Raw genomic sequence first — 19,308 nt, 5'->3', positions numbered from 1 at the left:
GAAGAGCGCGTGTTGAAAGGATGTCTAGTTTATATACACGTTTTTTGGAGGCTTCCAGGCCCTAATGGCACGTAAACCACATCATGCTCCCAACAAGCCTCATATTGCAACAGATGCCACATACATTCTGGAGTAGAACATGCGATCGTGGAATGATGATTTTTCTACAATCATGTGTTCTGATTGCTTATGTACCCGAGTGTAACGATACTGTACTGGAGGCAGCGGCTGCCTAAGGTTTCGTCTGGTTGGTAGTTATGGGTTAAGGCTTTATCACTGGTATTCACTTGGAAGTGAAGTCGTTACTAGATCAAGTAGAATGTAGGTAACTAATTGATAACTAAGTTAAGCACGAAGCTCCTAAACTATGAAACTACTCTGACTATATAATGATCGATAAAGGGAGCCCCCAGGAGCTTTCTGGTTCCTAGGGCTCCTTATCACGTGATTCCTTTTCATCCCAGGACACAATCCTGATGGTGAATCGTGACAACGAGGTCTATATGGTCAGAAACCGGGTTTCCGTTACACTTTGCGCCCGGCCCTGAATGAAATAATAGTTTTAAAACTAAATAGATTATTATCTTTTTATAAAATTATGTCAATTTTAATAAAAATAATGAAGATTTAAAAAAGTAATTTTTTTTTTAATTTTAACATAATTTTATTTAATATATAATAAATAAATTTTAAAACTTTTAATATAATGTTACGAGGTTTGCCGTCTAGATCACGTGGAAGTGCTCTAGGCTCTCGAAGTAGGTTTATAACTAGGCGTCAAGCAGGGACTTGAAGTAATGACAATAATGATATGCAATTCGTAACTAATAGTAGAGTATACTAAATGATTGATCTTGAGCACGAAGCTCTATACAAAGGAAATCCGTCTTGATTATATAGACCTTCATGCCTATGGCTAGTCAGGACCGCGCAGCGGTCCTGGACAGCCAGCGTTCCTCAGCGGTCCATAACGTGACTTTAATTACGTTACCTTGGTTTAGTCATGTGACGCGGCATAGAAGATAGCCGTTGTAACATCTAGGCTCTCGAGATGGTTTATAACTAGGCGTCAAGCAGGGACTTAAAGTAATGACAATAATGCAATTCGTAACTAATAGTAGAGTATACTAAATGATTGATCTTGAGCACGAAGCTCTATACAAAGGAAATCCATCTTGATTATATAGACCTTCGTGTTCTAGCTGATCAGTAGGATCAGTATGGCTCAGTACTGAGCTTGCTGATCCTCACTGAGTCAGTCACATGATATTGGTAGCACGTGAGCGTCTTCTTGTTACCCGGCGTAACATCAAGCAGGGACTTAAGTAATGACAAATAATGATATGCAATTCGTAACTAATAGTAGAGTATACTAAATGATTGATCTTGAGCACGAAGCTCTATACAAAGGAAATCCGTCTTGATTATATAGACCTTCATGCTTCGTGGCTCGAAGGGAGCGAAGGGCTCGAGAGGCCAAGCCTTCGAGCTCTTCGAGTTCTCGCATCACGTGTTATTACTAATCCTGTGACCTAATTGTTACCCGTCGTAACATATAATTATAAATTATAAATTTGAATTAAAAAGTTTAAGTGATAATAATAAATCCTTTAATTTATAATAGCAATATAACTAAAGGGTCTGAATATAAACTACTTTTCTTCATTAAACTTTATTATTATACCTTCCCCCACTGTATAGAGAAGACAAAGCTTGGCAAGTGACGTTTTTTCTTTTCGATCAAAAGAGTTCCCGACCCCTCGCCTAAGCTTTACTAGCACACTAAATTTCTTCTATCCACACTCTGACCCTAAGCCCACGTCACAAATACTACAAAGGCAGGACAATTTGGACAATTGACAATTGTGAACTGCAGAGTCCAACGGATTGTGTAACCCACTCACAGGTCAAATTATTTATCAATCCCGAATTGTCTAAGTGGTTTTGTCTCATTATCCGCCAATATGAGTGACGCTCAGGCAAACGAGGCCGAGAAGAATATCGAGATTTGGAAAGTGAAAAAATTGATTAAACGTCTCGAAGCTGCGCGTGGAAATGGAACCTCCATGATTTCTCTCATTATTCGTAAGGGACCACATCCATCCATTTGCTTGTAGACTCTCTAACATGTTGTCCAGCGCCAAAGGATCAAGTCTCCCGTGCGGCGAAAATGTTGGCAGAAGAATACGTATGTTGACACTTTCCTGGATGTTTTCCCTTTTACATGCTGACTCGGGCTTGGATATAGGGTACCGCGTCGAACATCAAGTCCCGTGTCAATCGTCAATCCGTTCTTTCTGCTATCACATCTACGCAACAAAGACTCAAGTTGTATAACAAAGTTCCGCCAAATGGCTTGGTCGTATACTGTGGTGAAATTCTAACTTCAGAAGGAAAGGAAAGGAAGGTCAACATTGATTTCGAGCCCTTCAAGCCCATCAACACATCTCTCTACCTCTGCGACAACAAATTTCACACAGAAGCTCTCGCTGAATTGTTGGAATCTGACCAAAAGTTCGGTTTCATCATTATGGACGGAAATGGCGCCCTTTTTGGTACATTGAGTGGAAACACTAGAGATGTTGTGCACAAGTTTTCTGTCGATTTGCCAAAGAAGCATGGTCGTGGTGGACAATCTGCTCTTCGTTTTGCACGTCTTCGTGAGGAAAAGCGACACAACTACGTCCGAAAGGTTGCCGAATTAGCTGTCCAGAATTTCATTACGGCCGATAAGGTTAACGTAGCTGGTATTATCTTGGCCGGTTCCGCCGATTTCAAAAATGATCTCAACCAGTCTGACCTGTTTGACAACCGTTTGGCCACAAAGGTCATTAAGGTCGTTGATGTTTCTTATGGTGGGGAGAACGGATTCAATCAGGCCATTGAGCTTTCGGCCGAAACACTTAGCAACGTCAAGTTCATTCAGGAGAAGAAGCTCATCGGAAAGTACTTTGAGGAAATCAGTCAAGACACGGGTCGAGTTTGTTATGGTGTTGAGGATACTTTGAAGGCTTTGGAACTAGGTGCTGTTGAAGTTCTGATTGTTTTCGAGAACCTCGAAATCAACCGATGGGTGTTGAAGGACAGCAATGGTAATCAAACAATCCTCCACACTACTAAGCAATCCGAGACTGCGAATCGAGAACAATTCATGGATAAGGAAACTGGTCAAGAAATGGAGGTTGTCTCTTCAGAATCGTTCTTAGAATGGATCGCCGAGAAGTACAGGGATTTTGGTACAACACTCGAGTTTGTTTCGGACAGATCTAGTGAGGGTAACCAATTCGTTAAGGGTTTTGGTGGTATCGGTGGCCTCTTGCGTTATAAGGTCAACTTTGAGCAGTTGGCCGAAGTCGATGATGATGATGATTACTACGACGGTATGTTACGACTATCTCACAAATGGTCAAACTTTCAGAAGCTAATATACATGTAGATTGACAGTTTGATGCCCTCGCATCGGGCGAGGAGCCAACTCCAGTCGAACCGTCAAGCCAAATTCTGTCACACCGCCCTCGTGCCGTGCAACAGACGACCCCAGCGCAGCCGGCTAGCCCAGCCGGCTCGAGACTAAGAGGGAACTCAGGGAACACCCGTCCCAGCCCTCTTCGGTCCGTCATGACGGCTTCTTGAGTTGGAGAAACCATATTTCAGGTACATGATCCATGGTTGTTCGCTCTGGACACTTTCTAATAGTCTTGTGCAGAACATATGAATCCCTGAAAAACTAGGCGATACCCTGATGTTTCTCATGCGTGTTAAGGTTGAAGAAAGATTGCGTTTTGGCAGAATTGCTTGCTATCAAAAGGTATTAAATATCTGAAGTTCAGTATCACCAGATCAATTATGGATAGATTAGATCTCTGAACTCAAATATCAGACAATTTTTATACTTAAGCTCGATCCTTCATGCTGTGTCGCTCACTCGTATTGTGGCTTTGTATCTATGAATTTTCCTTTGCTCCCGATCCCCACCTCAGATTCTCATGATTACAAGAGCTAGCACCCAAACCTTGTAAGACTTTCAAGTAGTCTGTTGGACCACACTTTCAGGACCATCGGATCCGAAGTCTCTGGCAAAGCCAGTGCGAAGTTGTGACGAGGTGGGGTTCTTTCTCATGTTTACAGTAGCGGGGGCTCGCAACAGTAGCAAAATAAATATCAAAGATTTCCATCGCTTTCTCTAGAGTCATCACAACCGTTTTCGACAACAATATGACCGTATGAGTGGTACGCGAATCTTTCCGAAATGCAGTGAACCCAATTTTTTTTTAAATACCGGAATTTTATTAAAGTCTTTCCCGAACCACCGAACAACATCCACACCGAGAAGGAATGAAGTCAAGTTGAACGATGCAGTCCAAAACCAACTCCTCTAGCACACCTGCTATCTCTTTCCTTGGACCTGTTTCTTCTTATACTCATCAGGTATTTGACCTTCGTTTAATCAAGTGTCCAGCGCCCTTCAATTGTCAACATTATGAGCCATGTGCGATTTCCATAGGACTAACAGATGATTGTCACCCCCAGGCCGCTCTTGGATGCTTCGATAAAGAGAAATACGATTATCAGCCGGCAATTGGAATTCCAGGTATTGCTGCCTTCGGGCTTTCTCCTACAAATCACTGACTGTATATAGATGTTTTTGAGGCAGTGCAGTCGGGCCAGGCAGAGTTAGGTGTTGTGCCTTTCGAGAATTCCACGAATGGAGCTGTGATCTTTACCCTAGAACTCCTCGCAGATCGCCATTCCTTATATAAAGATGTCACAATATGTGGCGAAGCCTATCTTGATGTTAGTCACTGCCTGTTAGGTTATATTTCGACGGCAGATTCTCCAGTAATGTCCGGTACTTGTACTCCAACTACCTCGACCCCATCTCCAGTCAAGCCAAAGACGACGCCGTTATCTAGTCTCAATCACATTCAAAGAATTTACACACATCCACAGGCATATGGCCAATGCGAAGCATTTTTAGGAACATACTTGAAGGGTGTTGAGAGACTGGACGTCAGTTCCACAAGCAAAGCGGCCGAAATTGTGAAAGCAGATAAGTCTGGTACGAGTGCAGCAATTGCTAGTTCGCTCGCAGCAGATATTCATGGATTGGATATTCTTGCAAAGGGAATCGAAGATCGTGAAGACAATACTACCAGATTTCTCATTTTGCGCAAAGGTGTGGATACATCTGCGACGAAGGTTAATGTTGCGGCGAAGTCCATGGTTACTTTCACGATTGATCACCGAACACCCGGTGCACTCGCAGATGTGCTGGATTGTTTCAAGAGATACCAAGTCAATTTGACCAGTATCAACAGCCGGCCTACAAAAGTAGTTCCATTCCAATACATCTTCTTCGTCGAGTTTGAAGGCAGTAAGCTGAGTGATCCTGAGGGAAAAGTCGCTGGAGCATTGGATAATCTCGACAAATACACAAAAAACTGGCGCTGGCTTGGAAGCTGGGAAGATAAACTTGTGGATAGACAGAAATAAATATAAAAGGGATATCAATGGAATTGGATGGCATTCATGGATGGTACTGGGCATATGAGGGAAAATTTAGATACCAGTGTATATCTGCCGTTATCGGATTCTTATCGATAAGAATGACGCTTTTCTCGGCATTCGGCTTGGGTTTTCCATTTCTTTTAGATCCTCAAAATCTTCTTCCATCTTTCATGTACTTCTATCCCTCATACTTAGTGATGACGAATTTATGATATTCTAGCAGATGTTTTCCGCGTAAAATTTTGACATGAGATTGTTCAATCTCTTTCGACCTCGGCCATATAGCTTTCGTGCTGCCAATCGCTCGTTAATGTCGACGGCGCATGCTCGAAAGTCTTCAATACAGCAAACTCTCCACGAGCAGCTCACTTCACGCCAACCCAACATTATATATGATTACTTATCGCCAACCCCTTCTCATCTTTTGAATATATCTCTTGCAGATTTCCTTCCACCTTCATGCTACCCTGCCAATTTCAAATTCCCAGATCTTACCCTTCCATACTCTTCTACACTCGGACGAGATGAGTGTAGCGATACAGCACTTCTTCCCCAGTCGCACCATCTAGTCTATTTCTCTCCGCAAATTCCAAGCAATGCGCTACTTGATGATGGCACAGATCCTTTGCAGTCCCCAGGGCCGCCATTTGTGCGCCGCATGTGGGCTGGTGGGTCTATTGCTTTCAATACTAAAAGTGCAGAGCAGCTTCGTTTTGACAATGTGCGAGCCGCTTGTATAGAACAGATAGTGGATGTTTTGGTCAAAGGGAATGACGGTGATGAGAAAGTATTTGTAAACATTGAGAGACGAATTGGCGTTGCTGAAGCTGGAGACGGTCCGCAGACGAACCCGAATGGAGGGAGCTGCGCAATTGCTTCTGGGAAGTCTGCTATGGTTGATCAAAAATTATCAAAACGCTACCATGTCGGCAACAACGATGACATTGGAGGAGCGTCCTTGGTGGAGACGCGAAATATCGTCTTCATGCGAGAGAAAAATATAGCTACTGCCAAAGAGGATTGCGCCAGACCTCCAAAGATATTGAAGCGTATGCCATCTTCACACTATCGTTCAATGATTTCTTCTTTCCACTAACCATATTTATAGCAACGGGCGAACCAGATTTCGAAGTGCGAATAACACCTACACAGTCGCTGTTATTTAGGTTTTCGGCCCTTACATTCAACGCCCACGCGATTCACCTGGATCCTCTATACTGCCGGGAGGTTGAGGGACATAGAAATCTACTCCTTCATGGGCCGCTTTCATTGGTCCTTATGTTATCCGTCTTACGATCACAACTTCAACCTGGAGAAATGATAAAAAGGTTCGATTACAGGAACTTGGCTCCACTTTACGCAAATGAGGAATTAAGAGTTTGTGTGGGGAAGAGTACCAACAAAAATAACAAATACGAAGTGTGGATTGAAGGAAAAGAAGGCGGATATGCCGTCAAGGGCTCTGCGGTTATTGGACCCCTTGACGGTGAATAATTGGGTAATGGACCAACAAGGCTGAACAATGAACGCATCCTGGAAAGCTTTAATCTCTCTGGAATATTCTCCGATGTTTGAGGAAGGAGGTAAAACAAGCCACTTTCGGAGTGTCATGCAGATCTGAAGAAATTTGATGATGGAAATATAATTTGGAAGATGTTTTGGAAAGATGGGACGAAAGCAAGATCATCGCTTTCGTCCCTGACACTAAGTAAGGTACCGAAAACAGCTGTAGGTACAGCATTAGCTTGCGTACAACACGATCAGTTAGATGACGCTGCAGGAATCCCAAGTATTAAGATCCTGACACGATTCACAATGTCATGAGAAATCGCGGCATCAATGCTAATGGATGAACGTAGGTAGGATGTGATGCATGAGTAACAAAGTTTGGCTCGTATCTCGGGAATGCCTTGATACTAGTTCGTAGAAGATAAAGGGAATAAATCATAAATGGCACAACAAAACATAGATACTCCTCTAAATTCTGAGTATCTAAGCGAGAGAAGTCACTTATTAGTTGATTGCAAACCATGAACTGGGAACCAGGAACTGGGTGGGATTTTGAAGAGAGTTATGAGATCTCTTGGGTAAGACTACGGTGTGCGATACTAGGTAATTCATTCACCCACCGAGTGACTGACTTGGTTATTAGTTGAAAGTCATACAAAAGTACAGAGCAGCTGGAAGAGTAGGTAGGCCAGGTAAGTAAATCGTATGACCCAGTTTATGTTGACGCCTCTTTACATGGTTATTTATGAAAACAGTGCTCTCATCAGCAAGCAAATCTCTTTAGGGGGCATTTTCAGCCATGGATTTGAGCTTTGCTATAGGTTGGACGTCTTCGGATGTTTTGAATTGAATTCGCTCTGACGCTCGCAGACACATAGATTACAATGGATGGATGCATATATTGTATGGGGTCACAGAATCCAGAATCCAGAATCAGAATGCGAAATGTGGAATGCGGAATGCGGAATCCAGAATTGAAATAGTTACTACTGGGCAGGTACCGGTACAGTACGTACCTAGCTAGTACCTAGTAAGTATCTCTCTGCATGCATGTACGGAGTATGTGCAGTGTGCACGCATGCATAATAGGTTCAACATTTACTAATTAAACATGGCTGGCTGGCTGGCTGTCCCGCTCCCGCAATAGCATATTAACAGCCAAAGCACAGGCTGCACACACTGTACAGCATCACGATTCACGATTCACCCTTTACACATAATAAGATAAGGGACATCTAAATAAATAAGATCCATGATGCCATCCATACCGTCCATATTACCCATACCACCATCCCATAGTACTTTTACCAAGCGAACCTGGAAAAGTCAAGTATCAATTACTAAGTCTCAATGCTCTATTAGTAAACTGACTGTAAACTACGGACCACGGAGGTACAGAGATATCTAGGAGTACCGCACCTAACACCTAGCTTGTGCTGCACCTACCGATACTACCTGGTCTACCTAGTATTTCTATCAGAATATTCTTCTTCTGTTGGAGAAGAAAATCATTGATTTGTGGTTTATTGTTTATTTATATATATGAATTAATCCTCTTTCGGTATAAATCATTATTATTCATTCTATCGTTCTATCATTCTATTATTGTTCTATCGCTCATTCAATTGCTCAATTGTGTTGTTCACTCGTTCAATCATTCATACCATCGTTCATACTCCGTATAACCATTCAATTCATTCATTCATTCACTGATCTATCCATCTATCCATCTATCCATCTATCCATCCATCCATCCATTCATTCATTCATTCACCCATTCATTCATTCACCATTCCGTCACCCATAATTCTCCCCACCAAATAGAACGAGGACGAGCCATTTTCCGTTGGTTACCGTTATCATCCATAATATAATTAATTCTAAAAGTCGATCAATTTATTTAAGCTCAAATTTCTGGTCCTTAACTTTAATTAATATTCACTGCAAACAGTACAGTACAGTTACAGTTTTAGTTTTATCTTCCTATTCCATACATTCTCTCTCCAATTGTGTTTTTTTTCTATTTCACCTTAAACCTCGTCATTACCCAATTCCGCATTCAATCAAATGCTCGCCCAGCATATCTCTACACCTTTGCAGCTCTTATAGCTCGATCCGGCCAAATTTCCTACCAGAGCTCATATACATTAGAGCCCCCAATTTCTGCCGCATGAATGTTCCTGAAGATCCTGAGCATTCATCTTTGCCTTTGCAGACCAGCTTAGGAGGAAATTTGCCGGTAACGAGAAAAGTTATGAGATGGCGCCCAAAGGATCTCGGCGGAAGAGCTTAAGTCTCCTTACCAGAGCATCATTCTCAAACCTCACCCATATAAATACCGATGTCAGTAATGGCAGCACAGGCGACAAGGAGCAAAAGGATAAGAAGAAGTTTGGGAAGAGAAGTTCGATATTTAGCGGTCTGACGCCTGCGGTGCATGTTGATACTGAAAATGGAAGCATTAGTCCTGTCAAATCCGACGCTCATTCGCCCAAGCTGCGGCCTCGTACACTGCAAAAAGGCAGACCAAATTCAATATTCGGTTCTTTAGGGAGAAGATCTATGACAGATTTGGCCGAGGAAAAGGAGGTGACGGGTACCACTCCTGAATCCCCTGAAGAGGAATATCACTATCTTGCAGCCGGTATCCTCAATGCGAGCAGTGCTGTTTCCATACTTCATCATGGAGAGGTTCAGACGACTAGTTCGATGTTCAGGAAGAAAAAGGAATACCTTGTGCTGACGGATACACACCTAACGCGCTTCAAGAGCATGGCACGGGCGATAGAGGCATTTCCCAATATACAACCGGCGCACTTGCGACAATCCCATCGTCAATCATCCACTGCATCCATAGGATCCTTACAAGAAGTACAGTCTCAAGCTTCACATGCATCGACCGAAGGCGAAAACAGGATCCCTTTGGGTCAGATTGTCACAGTATACAAGATGGAGGATGGGCGACCATATTTCACTACCGAGGTCGTGTTTTTAGACGAAGATTATCATGGTGTAGGATCCCTTCAGCTTATGTTACATGATCCAAAGGAAGCAGATCTATGGTCCACTTCGATAAGAGCGGCTGCGCAGAAAGCCAGACTCATGATGCCGGAACCATACCCTGAACGAGTTGTCCGTTATCTTGTTCAGACCCTGGAGGGGGTGGACGACTATGACGCCAATCATTTCCAAATATTCCGGGTTATCAATCGAGCACCATTGGCCAAAAGTGCACGCTCCTCTTCGGACGACCTTCAAAGGCTTGGGTCATCAGTGTTCTACATGGTTATTGGTATCAATCGACTGCATTTGATACCCCTACCCGACTTTACCCTGCCGTCTGGTGCCCTTTTTCATCCAAAATCCAGTCGAAGTGCGTACGGCCTTGTATCCCTAGTTGCAATGAACGTGCAGTATTCCGATGATCGATTTGAGCTTGCATTTAGGTGAGTTTAGATCTTTAATTGTACTTCAATCTCCGTCCTCTATGTTTAGATATTTACGTGCTGTATGAGAAGCTCCACACTCTCTCCTTGATGGTCGCGAGTGCTATTGTCTTCAACCAAGATGGCCTTCCGCCTCTTACCAAATCTGGGGCTACTTCAGTATTGACCGGTGCAGTCGTACGAAACATTCATGTGCTTGCATGAGTTCAAAGAGTTCCCATTTCCAGTGATTTAGCATTATAGCAGTAAATAGAAGTGTAAAGACTAATATTAGCATAGAACACCACTTCAACAAGCTAGTATGCTCGAGTTGGCAGCTTCAGCTACACATGACATTGCTGTAGTCATCTTCCAAGCCATACAGTATCTTAAACCGGCATGGCTAGACTACAACTTCACATTCAACGGGCCTAAACGCCTGCTGGAATCTGGTGATATCCCACTAGTTTACGAAGAGGAGGAGTATGGATGCTTTGATAGAACTCTTGTTGCTTATTGCATGGCCTACAATGTAAGATCTCATCTGTGTGCTAGTAATTCTAACCTGGCTGACGTATCTAGTGTAATCCCATAAATATAAAATATGCAGTAGATTGGAGTGTCGAGGATGCTCCAGAATTTCGTTTATACCCTCCTGCCTTGACAGCTAAATATACGATTTACGAACTGCTTGCTATCTTTAGGTCTTTACGATATAACGAATCTTTTCGCTCAATTTCTTTCGCTGATATTGATCTTCATTGCTTGCATGGTATTGTGGATTCCTACGGCATAGATCATGTAGCATGGACTACTCGAGTAGGTATTGCGATAGATACCTACTTCACGATGAAGCCGCAGGACGGGTCTCTATTGTACCAAGAGGTTCAAGCACTTGCGTTGAAATCATTACAGCTTCGAAAGATGGATTTCAGCAACGCCCTTCCCAGAAGAAGGCCGCGGGACACATTTGATGACGAAGGCGGTGTTCTTCACAAAGATCCAGGTTGCGAAATTACTGCAGCGTTAATGCCCTTATGCAGCGCTCAGCTAACCGATGTTAATTGGATTGTTCTAAACGGAATTGAGTTGGGGGAAACGGATCTTGATGCTATGATTCCTGCATTGAATAATCCTAAGGCTGGGATCAGGGCGATCGAGTGCTCGCGCTGTGGGCTGAGCGATCGGGGGATAATGCAACTTTTAACTCTTCTGGAACGACAGAACCAAACACTAGAGTGCATCAATGTATCCAACAACCCGGGGCGAATCCTTCTTGAACGATTTCAAGTATCCATGAGTCGATTTTCGCATGTCCGTAAGCTTGATTTATCAATGATTACCCGTACTTCTGGCGACCAACCACTCTTTGTTCCCGAAGTTATGCTCGCCTGGCGACTAGAGGAGTTGATCCTGAACGGTATTCCTGTAAGTTTGTTCCTCGAATTTTGAGTTTTTTTTGCTAACTTGGCAGGTAAACGATCAAACACTGGATACAATTTCCGCCTATCTTACAAGTGACATGTCTAATGGGCTTCGCAGCTTACAGATGGATCAATGCAACCTAAGTGGATCGCATGTTGCTCTTCTCATGCGAGCTATGACTCGAGTCGCTGGTGAACCTCGTGATTTGGAACTCCACGTAAGTGCTAATCGGCTGGAGAAGGGAATAAGTGATTTTGTGAAGGCTATTCAAGAAAATTACACACCAACAAAACTCGTGGTTCGGATGATCGAATTCACCAAAGAGGAGCACTTTAAACGATTGTTAGAAGCTCTGCGCACCAACACTACGATTCAAGTACTTGATATCTCGAAAGCGTCACTCCCCTACGATGCAAGTCCGGAGACCTGTGAAACCATGCAGAGGGTTTTTGCTGAGAACACCACCCTTCAAGACTTGGACATATCTGGAGAACAAGCACATCTGGAGGTTACGCGATTTGGAATCGGCTTAAATCAAGCATTGACTGGTCTTAAGAAGAACAACACTTTGAAGTCTCTTCGTATAGAGTACCAGAACTTGGGTTTGGAAGGGGCGAACACACTTTCTTCTGTCTTGGAAGAAAATAGAGGTTTGACACATATTTTCTGTGAACACAACGATATCAATCTCCAAGGATTTACGATACTCGTCAATGCGATTGCGAAAAACCACACTGTTCTCGAGGTGCCTTATATGCAGGACGATCAAGATATCGCCATGAAACGAATGAGCGCTAGTATGAGAGATACGCGCCGCGCCACGAGTTCCTCAGGCCGTGAAAATCACCATGTGAAAAGTTCGGTGAAGCGGACACTGAAAAATTTTGGCGTCGGAGTTGAGAAGCCAGTAAACACAAGAGTTAACGCCTCAAGATGTTGATCAAGTGGTCAAATCCTCTACTCCTAGGGATAAGTGGAATACCGAGATTGGAAGATTGGACTCTAACAGGGGAAAGGAATAGAAACATCGCAATGGGTGTGGATGGGTATGACCCTACTCAGATTTTCGGTGAGCATGCCATGCGTCCTACGACTGCGATGAGCGACCGAGGAATCTTAGAACAGGTTTTAAGCAACACGACTCCAAGGATCGAATTGGGAAATCCTGTCGAAATTACAAATGACCGATTTTCTGGCATGACACCTTTAGCAGAAGTGATTAATCCCATGGACAAGGAGAACGAGAAGCCGATGGATGAGCCGGATTCTATCCAGTTTAAACGCATATCCTACAAGCGTAGTAAAGATGGAGGTTTATTACCTGACTTGCCTTCTTTAGGCAATGAAAAGTTGTTTGAGTTAGATGAGCCGGATACTACTAAGCTCAACCCAAAGCGGTTATCATACAAACGCAGTAAGGATGGGGGCCTATTACCCGACCTGGGATCATTAGGTAACGACAGGATGTTTGAGATGGACGGTGGATTATTCGAAATGGAACCTTGATATTTGTCACTGCGACTCGAGACTTTTGCACATGGTGGATGAATTGTTTCTTCGCGTTGCATTTGGGAATGGAGTTGGAGAATCGGGATTTTACTCGTATTAAAAGTGAAAAAGCGAAGGCATATTGCAAGCATGCATGCATACATACAGGGCGCAGAAGACAGCAAGGAAGAATAGGGAAGAACCTGCCTACTTTACTTGATTTCTTTAATTCAGGGGTTGGATTAATGGACTTGGTGGAAAGTGCATTCCATAACATAACATAACTTTTACTGTATATTGAGGATATTGAGGAATGGCTGAGCGGATCATCTGGAAGGATTCACGGATGTATTGGTTGTTGGCTTGGCTTGCAAATTCGAATTGGGTGAAGTTTTCATATCTTTGACTATAGGGAAGGGGAAATGGAGGGAGGCTAAGGCATGCATAGGAAGCAATGGGATTGGAATGGAAGGAAAGGAAAGGAAAGGGAAGGGTAGGGAAGACTAAAGCGGGCTATTCTTTTTAGGAGTAATCGTACATTTTATATATGTATGTATGCATTATAAATTATTGGCGTTGGTGTTGGTGCTGGTGTTGGTAGATTAGATATGGGGATTCGGGGTGTGTATTGATTTGATTTGATTGAATTGAAATGGGGGGATACATTTGAAATAGGAGTGGATTGTTGAATTAGTGGAATGTTGAATTAGGAATGGAGGGTATATATATATATAGGATGAGATGAGAATTGAGATATTAAGATATTAAGAATCGAATTGATTGATTGAATGATTGTGTGTGTGTGAACAAGGAAAGAGGGAGAGGGAGAGGGAGAGGGAGAGGGAGAGGGAGAGGGAGAGGGAGAGGGAGAGGGAGAGGGAGAGGGAGAGGGAGAGAAAGATAAAGATAAAGATAAAGATAAAGATAAAGATAAAGATAAAGATAAAGATAAAGATAAATATAAATATAAATATAAATATAAATATAAATATAAATATAAATATAAATATAAATATAAATATAAATATAAATATAAATATAAATATAAATATAAATATAAATATAAATATAAATATAAATATAAATATAAATATAAATATAAATATAAATAAATTATTTTTTTATAATTAATAGAAGATTTATTTAATTATTTCTTTTTATTGTTTAAAAAAAACTCCTCCCAAATGCAATACACGCTAGCTAAGTACCATGATGAAAAATATGATAAAATTCATATCCATCTATAATGCCCACTCATTCCTATCATCCGACGCTGTAACAAATGGTTCGTCGATTCGTTTAATCGCAAAGTCGCTACAGAGGATACTAATATTCAAGTTAGCAAGATATATTCCACATCTAAACCCATATATGACCTTTCATAATCTCTATCTCCTCGCCTAAAGATAAAAAAGAACTCACCAAGCACTCGCCACCAAACCATCCAACTCAGCAATCAACGCTTCCCTCTTCGCACCCATAACCATTCCCTTACTAATCAACATCTGTACCTCTCTAATCCTCTTTGCCCTACCCACACCCACCTGATCCATAACTCGCTTACCCAAACAATCACTATGAAAAGCATGTTGACAAGGAAAGACAAAGAATTGACGACTCAGTAGCGGTAACGTGCACACGTAGCATTTTTCTCCTGGTTCCACAATAGCATACCGTTGATCAAGAGCCGCGATGTCGATTTTAATATTCGTAGCCGTTTGAGAAGATTCGTCCATTTCTTTCTTGAGGGCATCGATATTGCGACTGTAGTCTTCGAGCGCAGCACAGATCTCTTCCTTGAAGTCGTCAATTACGACGAAGTCAGGGAAGAAAGGGATGAGATCTTCGATTTTGAGAAGATCGCAACGTTTGAGAAATTCAATGGCGGTTTTGATGCCATTTGATTGAGATATTACTTTTTTGGCAACTGCAAGCCAGAGCTTCTTTCGTAGTGGAGGATTTGAAAGAGGGCGGTCGGCAACGAGAGAGGCGAGATCTATTTCCGAATGTGCGAGGGCGAGTTCTACAGCTTGTAAATATTGCCCCATGGTGCTATAGATGTGTACACAAGATTGAACTCGCGAGTGTTGAATGCAAAGTCGAAGAGCAAAGTCTGAATCAAAACTTGGATCATCACCTTGCGATTCGAGGTATGAGAGGAGAGCCGATTCATCTTTTGATGGGTGAGAGGCATAAATCGATATTAGTGTATTATGTACAGCAGCTTCCGTTGAGTTTAGGTGATTGATAACATGTAGGAGATAACGAACGGCTTGGTTTTTTGACAGAGGCCCTTGAAAATGCTTATCGTAGTTCAGTAAAGCAGGAATAAGATTCCGAGGCTTCAAGTCTGGATGCCTCATTAGAATATCGACAAGGTCAGTGGCTACGTGCGTCATGAGTCCACTGCTATATCGATAGAAGATTTCGGGTGATGTTTGCCTCTTCAACACATCCAATGCCTCCTTCCATCGCTCTCTCTGTATCCAGTAGGAGAGAACATAATTGTAATCATTTACAGCACTGGCAAAGAATAAGAGTTCATCCTCCCTGCCATGGCTGCTGATTATGTCGTACGTAGTCTTCTTGTCGAGGTCAGTTTTGTATTTTGTGACAAAGTCTTGGTATTCCGCTCGAATTGTGTCTAATTGATTTCTAGTCTCGGTAGGATTCAAATTTTCAGACAATTCAGCTTTAGTGATGATCGTATCATCTAGGGAATTAAGCTTTGACATAAATATTTCTACCAGCCAACTCGCAATCATAATACGCTGCATTGTCGAGGCCTTTCTGTACGTCGTAAGTTTTGTCAGAAGATACTTTCGTAAAGCATCTTGTTGGTCATTGTCAACGAATATAAGTGCAACTTGTTCGAATGGTTTGCTACTCTTTCCGTATACTCCCGCAGCTTCAAGATATGAACCTTTACTAATGAGGTAGTCACCAGACGCTGTAGCGACAGCATCCTTCTGAGCTGGGCCCCTGGCATAACGCAACGCTGCGTCAAAATGTTCGGTCTGTAGCATAACTTTCCATACATCTCTATCTTCATCTGTGACAACAATTTCATAAATTTCTTGTGTAGTGAAGAGCCAAAACGTGTTCTTCTCTTGGTCAGCGAACAGTCCAAGTGCTTGCTGGCCAGGTTCCAAGACTACTTGATCAAATATTACTCTATCATCTAGTCGATTGACAGCAACGACCCTTCCACCAATCAGATGAAGAATATGCCACTGAGTCAACGCGATAGAGTCGATTGAGTCTGGAACTGGCTTCTTGCGACCCATGGAATTCTCCGAAGCCGGCAATTGAGACCTAGGTAACAATTTTGCCTCGGTAAATAATCTTGCGCCCAAATCTGAGGTGGCTGGTGTAGTCATTAACGTTCCATAGTACACACCTTGTGACGAAAGCCATGCGAAAGTACGATCTGGGGTTAGACTTTCCATGGACGCTGAGTCGGGATGATTTGGGGACACCACAAGAGAAGAAGCTGCAGTTGTAGATATCCTAGACAATTCATGAATCGTGGGTTGTTCCGTCTCGAAAAGCCGTGTAAATATTGATGCACCCCCTTCATGTGCGACCCGGCCAATCTTGCCTACTAAGTGAAGAACCCGACTTTGTGTAGCTATCATTACTCGTCGGACTTCTCTGGCGTCAGGTCTACCAGTGACAAGGTCCACCCAGAGCCCAGTAACAGGTCCGTCCGGAAGCCTCATAAGCGCTTTTAAATATTTGTCCTCCTTCCTGTAGAATTCCGTGGCAGTTTCTATATACCCTTCATAAATCATTCCATCGGAAGTCCCAATAAGTATCTCCCTGGTCGAAGATGTAGGTAACGAAGGATTCCAAGCAATACATTCTATCGATACACCCCGCAATCGAGAAAGAGGCCTAGGTTGCCTGGATTGTGTATGAATGTAATAGTTCTCCCCTTGTGAAGTACATATAATCAGATGTGAAGCTGTTGGGTCGAGGAACATGCGCCGTATCACTCCAACCTCCGAGGTCTTTTTAGGTAGGTCAATATCTAAATCAACAATCAGTTGGCCGATTCAATAAATATTAGGTGTGTAAAGTCTCACCATCTATATCTGCGGGATTGTCCAGGTCGATTCTTAGAATCCTCCCATCTGAAAGTGCCAAAACCAGGACATTGTTTGCGACTTGCGCCGCTACAAAGTCGGAGGCTATAGAGAATTGTAGTTGTACTTTCTCGACGTTAAATATTGGAAGTGCAATCTCATTAAGATCTTGTAGATTTCTTGCGGCTACATAGCCGCTTGATGGGTCGAGAGCCATCCGTCGTTGTTTGTATGAGCTACCTCATGGTCGTTGAGCTCGAGGCTGTGATTCGTTGTCCAAGGCTGGCAAGCCATAGCTTCAACTGCACTTGACGAATTAGTGGCAGGCCGTATCAAACACACGTGATTTAGATGTCACATGATTATTAACTACTCGGTCCTTTTGAGGATCACAACATATTTAGGGTCATATGTGTCGCCCTTGTACAATTATGGGATACGAGGCTTTCATTTTGCGGGTAGACACATTTTGTTACCCTGGATGCAGTGTCCCCATATACAGCATCGAAAGTTTGAGGTCTTACAGCATGCCACTCTAAGTTCTTCCTGGTTGAAAAGCTCTAGGTAAGCTCTAGGTAAGCTCCACGAGGACTCAGATAATAGCAGTCGATGTATATGTTATTGTACTGTCATCTCCATCTAGCGAATGAGCCTTGCGCTCTTTTATTGTAAACAGTCCAAGTTTTGGTTACAGCCCATGTTGCTTCTGCGAGGCTCTGTATCTTAACACCGAAGCAAGGACTCTGATATCGCCCAGTAGATCCGTACGCAGCTCATGGATATAGCTATGGATTACACAGCATGATTTATCTCGTATGTCAAATTTTAGATACATTTTCCTCTTGGGTAGTACCGGTACGTATTTGTACGCACAGCCCTCGTGGTCCGAGATCGTTAGTATCTGTCGTAACTTCCTCGAAGTTTCCGGGAGAGGATATTTACGGTCTCCCGGTCCTCCCACTAATGACACTGGGGTATCCCCAAATAAACTCGAAGTATAATCGTAATCTATATCGGCGGGATGACTTGGCCAAGTTGGTTTGAGGCATGGCATGTCCACATCTTGAGTACTGATCTTCGTTCATCAGTGCTGAATCATGGATACGATGACAAACATTAGCTGGAAACATTGAAAAGACCTTGGTCTCGGGTTTTGAATGATGAGCACAGTAAATTTGCGTCGTTAAGGTTCAACGACATTGACGATGTATTTCTATAGCCAGAACTGCCCTAGGCGAGGGGTCGTTAAGAGATTTCTCCCGGTCTTGGAAAGTCAAGGTGTCAGTTGGGGGCGGAGGTTTCATCCCCCTGAGCCAAAAATACGAAGATAATGTTTATAACATATCGATTGCGGGGGCTTCACATGCTGCTAATCTTATGTTTAGATCAATAGGAATGCAAACCTCCCTGGATTTGGTGATGGACTGAAAAAGATTGAAAAGCAGGGGATATCGAGGCAACAAGTGACAGCATTGAGGAAAGGAAATTAAGAATGCTTGAAACGAGTTCGATAAGGATGAGCTCAGACAGGTGACCTCATGTCTTCAGATATAGTGAAGATCATGCTGAAGATATTTTGCGTATTCCAGAATCCCTGACCCGGGGGGAATGGTAGGGAAAACATCATTGCTGATGCTGATGATGCGCAAGTCTTGTCAAACAAGCGGAAAGAGATATACCGAAAAGCATCTCTGGATCATAGTCTAGAAGAATGCTCTGCGGCTTTGACTTTAACAACGTAAAGTTTTGCTTGCCGAAGGACCAAGAATAGAATGGTACATACTACATGAATGCGGCGATTGTTGCAGTACCAAAGTCCACAACATGATTCTTTTTCCCGGTAGTCAAGCTTAAGGATTATAAAG

At 42.8% G+C, this 19,308-nt stretch overlaps 6 protein-coding genes across 6 annotated transcripts; 4 read left to right on the top strand and 2 right to left on the bottom strand.

Moving 5' to 3' along the window:
* Positions 1 to 1,964: 1,964 nt before the first annotated feature.
* SS1G_00613 (eukaryotic peptide chain release factor subunit 1) lies at positions 1,965 to 3,441 on the top strand (the record flags this gene model as incomplete). Its single annotated transcript, XM_001598474.1, has 4 exons — positions 1,965 to 2,085; positions 2,139 to 2,188; positions 2,249 to 3,380; positions 3,437 to 3,441. 4 exons carry the CDS (start codon positions 1,965 to 1,967, stop codon positions 3,439 to 3,441), a joined length of 1,308 nt encoding a protein of 435 aa, XP_001598524.1.
* Positions 3,442 to 4,215: 774 nt separating this feature from the next.
* Positions 4,216 to 5,493, top strand: SS1G_00612 (hypothetical protein; the record flags this gene model as incomplete). Its single annotated transcript, XM_001598473.1, has 3 exons — positions 4,216 to 4,221; positions 4,531 to 4,591; positions 4,640 to 5,493. 3 exons carry the CDS (start codon positions 4,216 to 4,218, stop codon positions 5,491 to 5,493), a joined length of 921 nt encoding a protein of 306 aa, XP_001598523.1.
* A 325-nt stretch (positions 5,494 to 5,818) lies between these two features.
* On the top strand, positions 5,819 to 7,332 carry SS1G_00611 (hypothetical protein; the record flags this gene model as incomplete). Its single annotated transcript, XM_001598472.1, has 3 exons — positions 5,819 to 6,557; positions 6,617 to 6,994; positions 7,241 to 7,332. The coding sequence occupies 3 exons, from the start codon at positions 5,819 to 5,821 to the stop codon at positions 7,330 to 7,332; spliced, it is 1,209 nt and encodes a 402-aa protein (XP_001598522.1).
* An 888-nt stretch (positions 7,333 to 8,220) lies between these two features.
* On the bottom strand, positions 8,221 to 8,684 carry SS1G_00610 (predicted protein; the record flags this gene model as incomplete). Its single annotated transcript, XM_001598471.1, has 2 exons — positions 8,221 to 8,334; positions 8,682 to 8,684. The coding sequence occupies 2 exons, from the start codon at positions 8,682 to 8,684 to the stop codon at positions 8,221 to 8,223; spliced, it is 117 nt and encodes a 38-aa protein (XP_001598521.1).
* A 592-nt stretch (positions 8,685 to 9,276) lies between these two features.
* On the top strand, positions 9,277 to 14,467 carry SS1G_00609 (hypothetical protein; the record flags this gene model as incomplete). Its single annotated transcript, XM_001598470.1, has 7 exons — positions 9,277 to 10,463; positions 10,743 to 10,974; positions 11,025 to 11,870; positions 11,992 to 12,774; positions 12,813 to 13,281; positions 13,693 to 13,848; positions 14,172 to 14,467. 7 exons carry the CDS (start codon positions 9,277 to 9,279, stop codon positions 14,465 to 14,467), a joined length of 3,969 nt encoding a protein of 1,322 aa, XP_001598520.1.
* Positions 14,468 to 14,773: 306 nt separating this feature from the next.
* SS1G_00608 (hypothetical protein) lies at positions 14,774 to 17,660 on the bottom strand (the record flags this gene model as incomplete). Its single annotated transcript, XM_001598469.1, has 2 exons — positions 14,774 to 17,388; positions 17,444 to 17,660. 2 exons carry the CDS (start codon positions 17,658 to 17,660, stop codon positions 14,774 to 14,776), a joined length of 2,832 nt encoding a protein of 943 aa, XP_001598519.1.
* Between the last annotated feature and the right edge of the window lie 1,648 nt (positions 17,661 to 19,308).

Source organism: Sclerotinia sclerotiorum, genomic scaffold (genome assembly GCF_000146945.2).
Source record: "Sclerotinia sclerotiorum 1980 UF-70 scaffold_1 genomic scaffold, whole genome shotgun sequence".
Lineage (NCBI taxonomy): Eukaryota > Fungi > Ascomycota > Leotiomycetes > Helotiales > Sclerotiniaceae > Sclerotinia > Sclerotinia sclerotiorum.
Note: the sequence above shows the minus strand (reverse complement) of the source record. Positions and strands in the feature narration are given on the sequence as shown.